The sequence below is a fragment of the Aedes aegypti genome, chromosome 2, assembly GCF_002204515.2.
Source record: "Aedes aegypti strain LVP_AGWG chromosome 2, AaegL5.0 Primary Assembly, whole genome shotgun sequence".
NCBI lineage: Eukaryota > Metazoa > Arthropoda > Insecta > Diptera > Culicidae > Aedes > Aedes aegypti.
In genome coordinates this window covers 424,567,096-424,576,892 of record NC_035108.1, presented here as the reverse complement: position 1 = coordinate 424,576,892, position 9,797 = coordinate 424,567,096, and the positions used below count along the sequence as shown (strand labels likewise).

The window sequence follows — 9,797 nt, the reverse complement described above, 5'->3', positions numbered from 1 at the left end:
ATCACAACTTGATGTAGGTAAACAAGACTACGATGAGAATGACGCAATTCAACAATAATAACAACGCACGACGCAACGCAGTATTGTGCGCATGTGTTGCATTAACGCATCCGTCAACGTTTTTAGTACATTGACGGATGCGTTAACGCTGAAGTCGAAGTCGAAGTTGACGGACCATTGTGGCCCCCGCTTAAGTCAATGCAATACAGAGTCAGAATTAGGGCGAATGTGAACACTAATACATTGTCAGTAAAATCGGTTTGAAGTTCAGCGGATATAATTTCAATTCTATATTATGTTTCCGATCGATTTAATCGCATGATGCATTTTTGTATGATCCATTACAATATTACTTTTGTAACAAACCATTTGATTTATTTTCTTATTATGAACAACATGTTTAAATAAACAAAAAAGCATCATGCGTTATTCATCAAAATTGAGGATTGTTGCGTCCCCCGGTTTTTCGTCTCCTTCAGTTTGACAGCAGCGATTGCGCCTTTCTACCTCATCCTTCTGGTTTGACTATCATCAGCTTCGCCGTTTTGCTATGCTCTTTCACACGAACCTTCTTCACTATCGACCTTCTGCACACTCAGTTTTAAATGCGCCCTGCTGCCACACTCAATCGCAAATGCGCCCGGTCACCGTAGGGGGGTAAGGTGGGCGAAATTGACATCAGAGTTCGCATCGAAAGAGAATATCAAATGCACCTTTATGTTTTTCTCACTTATTTCGTGAAAAAAGTTATTTTTAAGAAACAGTTGTGCATTATATGATTGTAGTTTATCAAATAAACTGTTAGGTGAATAAAACTCAATTTGTTTACATTTGTCAGTTAGGCCGTTGTTCTGGTACTGTATTGAATTCAATGATTATATACAAAATGCTGCTCATTTAAAATTCTTCATCTCCATTAGTTTGGCTTAGAAACTCATTCATTGTGTATAATTGTGGTTAAATGATACCTAAAATAAAAATAATAAAGTTAAAATAAAATGGGACCGATATTGCAGGTCCGTCCCACTCAATACAAAACAAACGCCACTGCAAAACAAATTCAGTGAAAATATTTGACAGTTCAATCAACAACCTGAAATTCTTGCCTACTAAGACTTAACTATAAAATCGGTTGGTAAGAAATGTCAAAGTCAAATCACCCCTCGTTGTTTTATAGCTAGCTTAAAAAGTTTGATAGCACGTACAAGGTTCATTCCATGAGTCTATGCATGCTATAAAACGTTTGACTTTTACTGTGCGCTCTGTTTTCAAGTTGCCCGTGAGAGAGAGACAGCACCAACACACGGCGCACAGTAAAAGTCATGAGAACAAAAGAATTTATGGCACGTACAGAGGCTCATGTACACGGAGCTAATATTCTTAATTATTGTTATTGCGATTTTTTTCACCACTTAGACTTTAGTGATCTGAATTTCGTCTTTCTCAGATTTCGCCTTCGATTTCGCTGCCCCTTTTCAATCACCGCCGCCCATGCAATTATTCTGATGTTCATGACAGTTTTCTCCGGCCGGCTCAGTGTTTACCATTTTCTCTTTGTTCTCGACTCACCAGCTGGTCATGTTTACACAACAAAACCAGCTGGTTTTCTGATGTTTACAGTCATCGTCATTGTTCTCGTGCTCCAGCTGATCGTGCTCTCATCTCAAAACCAGCTGGTAGGAACTGAAATCAAGGATGAAAGGTGAATGGTGTTTGGAAATATACCATCGGTACATTATTGGCAGCTTCACAATTTCGTCATGAAAGTTTAATCCTTCGTGAAAATTACAATATATGCAACGCATATAATTTTGTACTATTGGAAAATCTAATACACACTTAAATTATTTCACCGACCTCAGTAAAACTTTTCGCCGAGAACCCAACAGCTGAGAGTTCGGTAATATTCAACGCCGAATCTCGGTACTTGTTTTATCGAGATTTCGGCAATCCGATTTTTTTGCCGAGATCTCGGCGAACGTTACCGAGATTCGGTAAACGTTTACCGAGATCTCGGTAAAAGTTTTACCGAGAATCGTTAAATTATTACGGCGAAACCGTTTAAGTGTGTAGAACAAACCTAAGAGTAAAAACCATCGTTAAGAGTTACCGGGTACCCCCGTTGGTTTGACCACATTTAAGCTAAGTAGGGTAACGGTCGTATTTTGGACCCCCTAAGGAAGTGATTTTACATTTTTGTCCCAATTAATTAATTGCACAGCGTAACCAAGTCAAAGAACATATCAAAATGTAGAGAAAAACTTCCTCTACGAGATAAAAATGCCCATACGGTCATGTAAGATTCAAAAGACGTCAAAAATAGTTGAATTGTGATGCACTGTTTTTCATTATTTTGGACACACCAATACATTTCGGACCCTCAAAGTATATATTTTGGACCCCCGGCATTTTTTTTATCGTTTGGCGACAAAGTCCACGGCACTGATTGTATAATATGCTTGCCTATAGTCTAATCAATCGATTGACAATGGAAAAGCGAAGAAATTCTACGCTTTTAGTTCAGAAATTAGAAAAAAGTTTTTGTTTACATTTGAAAAATTTCTGACGTCTTCAATTTCTGTCTATAACGTGTTGTAACGGTTGCATGGAAGAACCGATTTGATTAAATTAATTTCAGATAAAATAAACACATTTTCCATGCACAAACTCTTGATACAAGTGCTGAATAGTCCTATCTTTCCAAATGGCATGCGGATTGTATTGGTCTTTCGATTTAAACTGGAAAATTTTCATGAAAATGGCCCAGGGGGTCCAAAATATATAGAGGTCCAAGATATATTGGTTACCCTATGCTGTTTCATTCAAGAAAAGTAAAGAAATTTCTTGACTGAATGGGTCAAGAAATTTCCTACACAGAGCCCCCTTTAAAGTGACATTTCTTCTCAACTGCGTACTGCGATCAGAAAAATGAGATTTTCTTGATCATTTTTTGGAAGAAATTTTCCACGCATCGAGATAGGCGATTCCTTTTCTTGTCAGTAGCAAACCAGGCTTTAATCTGAACATTTTTTAATTTGTACCCCGCTAATTTGCACATCGTTCAGATTAAAAATGGTTCAAACGTCATTCAGCTCATGGAACGGAGTAAAGTGAAATGGAACGCTGTGAAACGGAACGCAGAATCAAAACAAAACAGCCAAAAGGGTAACCAGAAGTACGATTTTCTGTTGATCGTAGGGTGACTGAAAGTTCAAATTAAAAATGAACCCCGATGGTTTGCATGAGGTACCGTTCAAATTAGCGGCGTGTACGGTATATGGAAACCACATGATATGAGCAAAAAGCAAGTGTGGCGGCGTCCATTTATTACGTAACGCTAAAATTGGAAATTTTCGACCCCCTCCCCCTCCTCCGTAACGCTTTTTGTATGGATTTTTTTTAAAATTTTGTATGAGCCGTAACGCTCGAGCCTACCCCCTCCCCCCCCCCCTTCGAGCGTTACGTAATTTGTGGATGCCGCCTGTGGTACATTTATATGCAACGCATATCATGTTTAGAATTGGTCGTGCCATGTGCGAATTATTTGCTAAACTGATAGATCTAGATGTTGCCTCTTGATGTGAATTATTTGCAAATTCAATTAATTACATAAACAAATTATTTCAATTTTATTTGTAACTATAATATCAATAAGATATACTCACTCCCTTTAGCGATAAAGTAAAACCCAGTTTAAAAACATTTTTAAAAATTTTATTGGTCGAACATGGGCACTTTAACGTCAACAACGGAGGTTTTGGCATCTTAACTCTCACATTTGATCGCGGGGTTTTGTCCACGATTGGGGTTGAGCACATCAATCGTATGAATGTGATGAGATGTTTTGAGGACATATGAGCACAAAATATTTTCTGTATAGAGATTGTTAAATGTAATTACCGATTTGTAACAGCATGAAACAAACATCAAGTACCAGATCCATGGAACGGGATTGGTTTAAATTAGTGCCTCGCAATTCTGTAAAAATAAAAAGTTTTGTTTTAGCATTATGTATTTGCAGTAAATAATGAACTTACCACTTAGAGGATTGAAAAAACGTGAGGAGAATCTTCAAAAACATATCACGGTACGAGCAGACCACAATAACATCTTCTTGTCCTTGCGCAAATGATTCGTTCAATATGCACTACGCGCATACAGAAGCCACGATGACTCCAAGCTTGATAAAGTTATATGCACTGCATGTACCAAGTATATAATTGAATTTTATAATATTACCATCAATCAATGCACTTACTACTTATTTGACTTATGTTACATCCGACCTGCTTTATCTATGTTGATTATATGGTTGCAATTGAAACTCAAAAGTCGAGCAGGCAGTGAAATCTACTGGGAAATCCTGATAAAAATAACTTATAGAATCATTTCAGTGTAGCGGACCCCAACTGCGAATTCCCACTGTGCTGACTGATTGAACTTACCTCTCTTTAAGATACCTTGATTTGGGCTAACGCCGCGCACATCATTGCCGACTTGACAGATTCGCCAAAAAAAAAAGTCCAAAACAGATCAAAACAGTAACCGCAGTAACCAGTGACAACAAAACTTATGTCGTTTTCGATTATTCCCGACGGTGCACCGTGCGAGTGTAACAATTGACACCGGAAAATAGAACGGTTTCGGTGCAATATTTTGACAGCGTATGATAGTATTAGTGAAGGCGTCAATCAAAACAAAATGTCATTCTTCAAACAGATAGAACAGCTGTTTCTGTTATTCATGATTTGCTGTAAGGGATTCGGAAACATTAGATTCGTTCGGGTTTTGGATAGTTTGTTAATGGTGTTTACAACCATGGCTGAATGTAAAATGTTTAAATAAATGTTTGGCATATGAACATTAATTTATTTTTCCTGAGAATTGATACCATGAATATATGCTAAAAAATCAGAATTTTCATATTTCAATACTGTAAGGACTTATTTAATTTCATCGATCCTCTCTCTGGCTAATAATTTCGCCAAAACTCATACTTCCGCAATGTTTCTAGCTCACGATGCAAAAGCTGATTTTTTTTTGTAATAAGGCGAAGAGAGCAACGGAAATCAATCATCATTAGAATTTAATTCTATTGGAAAATCAATGTCGATTACTCGTCAATATTTTTGAAAAACATAGAACCAGAGATTTTGAATTCCGTGCTTAAGATACGGGAACATACAGCTCCAGCCGCTGCTTATTCTATTTTGTTGGCATCCATGAGCAAATTTCGGAAAATTTGACCGAACTAAAGTGTTTTTAATGTATTACTGTAGTACTGGTTACATGCAATCCAAACATCTGAGAGAAGCCTTCCTTTCTTTAATATAAGCCGTAAAAGCTTCTACTGATGAAACATACTCAGTATATCTTATTACTCTTATAAAACCTGTATTTATTGTAGCATTAGTAAATACTAAGAATATTCAATTTCGAAATAAATACATTTTATCTGCGTAGTCGAAAATGAGCGCAAATGAAGATCTTGCTTGTTCGTTACCGAAAACAACAAAATCTACCAAAACGACCAAAACAAGAACACCACTGACAGTTAAGAACCATACATGTATTGGTAAAAAGAGTGCATTACCTGCTACACCCAGCTCGATCAGGGTGTAGGATTTTCTGCACCGGTGGCAATCGAGTGTAAAAACGGTGTGCTACCTGCGGAATAAAAGAACGGTTTGGGTGCAACTTTTGCTACACCGGTGGGAAAACGGTGCAGGCGGTGCAAATAAAGAAAAACGACATTAATTTAAATCGAATTGGTTGCCTGGGTTGCCTAGCTCCCGTTTACTTTCGAATTTTCAATCACCGTAATGGAGGGAATTTTGGGAGAGCTTGTGGACAGTAAGCAGGTTTTATATTATTCTCCTCTTCTCAAAATGTTGAGACTGTTGTTCCTCTTGCAGTCAAACTCGAACCGGAGGACCCGGTGGACTATCCCCTGCCGGAAGAAGACGTTGTGGCCACCCCGCTGGACATCGACATCCCGACCGACAGCCAGCGGGTGAACCAGTTCTGTCGGTTATGCCTGCGGGAGCTTCCCACCCTGTTCCCTTTGGCATCTCGCGTCCAGAACGTAATGATACCGGAAATGATCGCGGCCGTTACCGGGATCAATATCAATATGCGGGACAATTTGCCGAAAAAGGTCTGCATTAAGTGTCTGGTGAAGCTGGATTACGCTTACCATATTCGGCAGGAATACGTGGAAAATAATAAGACGTTAAAGATTTTGTCCAAGTCTAAGATCATCAAGTTGTGGGAATGTTTGACGGATTACCAGAGAGGGGTCCGAGCGAAGACTGAGACAAGGTCAGAGAAACTTCTTCGGGAAAATAAAGATATCATAAGGATGCGGTTGATCAGAAAGGAAGAGCAATTGTCAAAGATGACAGGGGAGGAACTGGCAAACGTTGATCTCCCAAAGACTATACCTGCTGGAAATTCGAAGGAATCTAGCGAGGTAATTGTAGACCTAGAACCGACTGAGACATTGAAAGAAAACATTGAGCAAGAAAAGCAAACATCCAATACCATGGAAAGCTCCGAAGTATGGGAAATAGAATCAGAAGAAGAAGATGGGTCCAATGATCGAACTGAAACAAATGAGAAGGAAACCGCTGAAAAAAGCATTCCGGAAGGATATAGAAGAATCCTCAATTTCCTAGTGGAAGTTAAAGAAACGGATGTCGACCCGAACAAGTGCTACATTTGCCAGGAACAGTTTGCCGATGTCACCGATCTTGAGCTGCATTTCCCCACTCACCGGGAAATGGTTCCGTACAGTTGCAAAGAGTGCAAAGGAACGGTCATAGACCCGATAAGTATTTCCACGGTCATTATGCTGCATCGCCATGTCAAGATGCACGCGGGTACTACCAAATGTCCGGAATGTCCGTACCGGTGTTTCCAATCAGCCAGTATGTACAACCATTTGAAGCGATATCACTTGCAGGATCCTAATGCCGACTGCACGTGCAAAACTTGCGGGGCCAAGGTCAAGAACAAGAAATCGCTGGAAAACCACATGCGCATGCATAAAGCTGTCGAGGAAGGCCGGTTTACGTGTTCGTTCTGTGCGAAGAAATTTGCAACGAGTGCTCGCTTGGTACGCCACGAACGGATCCACACCAATGAGAGACCGTTCGCGTGTCGTTACTGCAGTAAGGTTTGTACCTAGTTTGAATAATTGAAAACCATGGGCCATTGAACACAGCTGAGGTGCCCAAATTTGAGGGAGATTTTTTTTCTGATAGTAACGGCCTGGAGGACACTGTGGTTGCATTACAAATCAAATTAACGATCTCAATATTTTTTTCCAGGGTTTCACCAATAAAACATCTTTTCAGGCCCACGAGCGCTCCCACACCGGAGTTCGGGGCTACCGTTGTGAAGAGTGCGGTAAAAGTCATCGCACTAGAACCGAATTGAACATGCATTTGTCGACGACGCACAAAATTATGAAAAGACCTAATGCTACCAACAAAGAAAAGTATGTAACGTCTGAAACGTCGCTGAAATGCACTGTGGAAGGTTGCGATTTTGAGACGAAAAATCGCTCAAAGTATTATCAACACAAAGCGGGGCACACATTGAACTTCCACTGTCCCTATTGCGAACTTCGATTTCCGACCAAGCAACGTTTAGAATCGCACGAATTTGTCCACACTAAGTTGAAGCGATTCTGTTGCGAACTTTGCGGCAAAAGTTTTCGGTTCAGGGTAAGCTACTGCTAATTGCTTGCTTTCAGCCTTTTTAGTCCATTTCAATCTAAACTTGCAGAACAGTTTTGTCGATCACATGGCCAATCACAACAACATCCGGGCGCATACCTGTGGTGTTTGTAATTTATCATTCGTCCGGGAGCGTAATCTGAAGGAACACATGAAGAAACACTCGGACACATTAGATTATGCGTATGTTTTTGTTCATGCCAATCAGTAGAGCGAAGTTCGCAAATCCTTTCTAAATCCTCAGGTGTCGTCACTGCGGCAAAAAGTTCCGGTATCGAGCTGATCTCTCGAAACATGAAAGGACTCATCCAACCGAGACAACGTTGACCAAAGAGGAGGTTGATTTGGTTTGTTCGGACGACATGGACCTGATCGCCGAGGAATGTGATGAAGAAGGCATCCTGGTGGAATATCTAGACGAGTAAGGTAAGTTTGACTTTGATGTGATTTGATAAACAGTGGAGCTGAAATCCATGATTTTGCCAAGTCTCAATGTTTTACGATGACTTCCTTTGATGAATACGAGTGTTTTATATGAATCGATAGATGTATTTCGTCGGTTTTCGGCGATATTTCTCCAGTTGCCCAAACGTACATATAGGGCCCCCCTCTATTTCTCCTGCAACCATGTACTTCGTTTTGTTAACCTTCCAGTCGTCGCGCGGTTTGTCACCGTCAGAACCACCGCACTGCTGTTGTGAACGAAAAGCGAGGTTTTTTAAGCAGTGTTGTACAAAATACAACGGCGCGACGACTGAAGTGTTAAAATTAATGATCAGGCCTCTCCTCGTAGTCTCTCATATCTGCTCCTCTACTGCCTTGCGGTCGATTCCAAGGAGGTCGATATCGTCCGTAAAGCCAAAGAGCATACGTAACCGTGTGATGATAGTGTCGTTTCTCTGCTTACCTAGTCGCACCCTTGAGCACCCTGATCAGTAAATTCGAAAGTGCATCTTCTCGCTCCAATCCGTCTAACGTTACAAACGTGGTTAAGACTTTGTATATGCAATCCAAACACCTGGTAATCGTTGTACCATCAGTGCACCAGATTCCGCTCATTTAAGGGAAGTTATATGTTCAAATGTTTATAATAAAATAACTATTGTGTCACTCAAACTATTTTTATGCCATAATGTACTGCCGTGAATCGCAAGTCAGTCCCATTTGCATTTTCGTCAAAATTGAGTTCAGTTTTCAACATATCGTCCAATGCTCTTTCAGCTGCTCTAATGGGATAATGATATTTGTTCGGAAAAAGTAGGAAAAAAACAGCAAGTCAAATTGTCCCATAATGAAAAGTAATCGCATATCAGTCCCACTACAGATTTCCGCACCGTGAAACACAAAAATGAATCGTGTTTTGTTCATCCTTATATTTTTCTCAGAAAGATACCATAGTGAAGAGCAAACTGTGGAAGTTTCATTAAAATTTGAACATGTTCCAGTCCTCTGGATTTTTTTGAATATTCGTATGGAAAACGAGTTTGGAAACTTCACACAGTAGCCCTTCTTCTTCTTCTTTCTTGCGTAACGTCCCACCTGGGACAAAGCCTGCTTCTCAGCTTAGTGTTCTTATGAGCACTTCCACAGTTATTAACTGAGAGCTTTCTTTGCCAATTGACCATTTTTGCATTTGTATATCGTGTGGCAGGTACGATGATAGTCTATGCCCTGGGAGTCGAGAAAATTTCCAACCCGAAAAGATCCTCGACCGGTGGGGTTCGAACCCACGACCCTCAGCATGGTCTTGCTGAATAGCTGCGCGTTTACCGCTACGGCTATCTGGGCCCCACAGTAGCTCTAAGTATAGGTAATCAGCGGCAAAATGAAAAGAATTTGAAACACTTTAATAAAAAAATTGTTACCGTTAGAGCATAAAATCTTTATTAAGATTGCCGAGAATAAACGTATTAAAATAACCCGTAAAAATTGTAACGTTCTAGAGTGTTATTTGTTATTAAAATACTATGTTCAAAATATTTACCTAAACTTAATAATGTTAGATTAGCTAGAAATAAAATATGAGCATGCACACAGAATAAATTAAATAAAAAA

General features: G+C 39.8%; 1 protein-coding gene and 1 long non-coding RNA gene across 5 annotated transcripts in view; one reads left to right on the top strand and one right to left on the bottom strand.

The window, feature by feature from the left end:
* Positions 1–4,578: 4,578 nt before the first annotated feature.
* Positions 4,579–5,717, bottom strand: LOC110677036. The gene is made up of 2 exons (XR_002500910.1): positions 5,594–5,717; positions 4,579–4,751 (listed from the first exon to the last, which is right to left on the bottom strand). It is a non-coding gene; the product is annotated as an uncharacterized LOC110677036 (long non-coding RNA).
* A 37-nt stretch (positions 5,718–5,754) lies between these two features.
* LOC5573111 (zinc finger protein 624) overlaps positions 5,755–9,797 on the top strand; it is a 73,222-nt gene continuing 69,179 nt past the window's right edge. For 2 of the 4 annotated variants that reach the window (XM_021847536.1, XM_021847537.1), the window contains exons 1-5: positions 5,755–5,853; positions 5,916–7,177; positions 7,332–7,730; positions 7,792–7,925; positions 7,987–8,168. In XM_021847536.1, coding sequence (XP_021703228.1) covers positions 5,823–5,853; positions 5,916–7,177; positions 7,332–7,730; positions 7,792–7,925; positions 7,987–8,167 — 2,007 coding nt within the window. In that variant the 5' untranslated portion in view covers positions 5,755–5,822 and the 3' untranslated portion in view covers position 8,168. Of the gene's footprint in view, positions 5,854–5,915; positions 7,178–7,331; positions 7,731–7,791; positions 7,926–7,986; positions 8,220–9,797 lie in introns of those variants that run through there. The other 2 variants (XM_021847535.1, XM_021847538.1) reach the window with 2 other exon arrangements.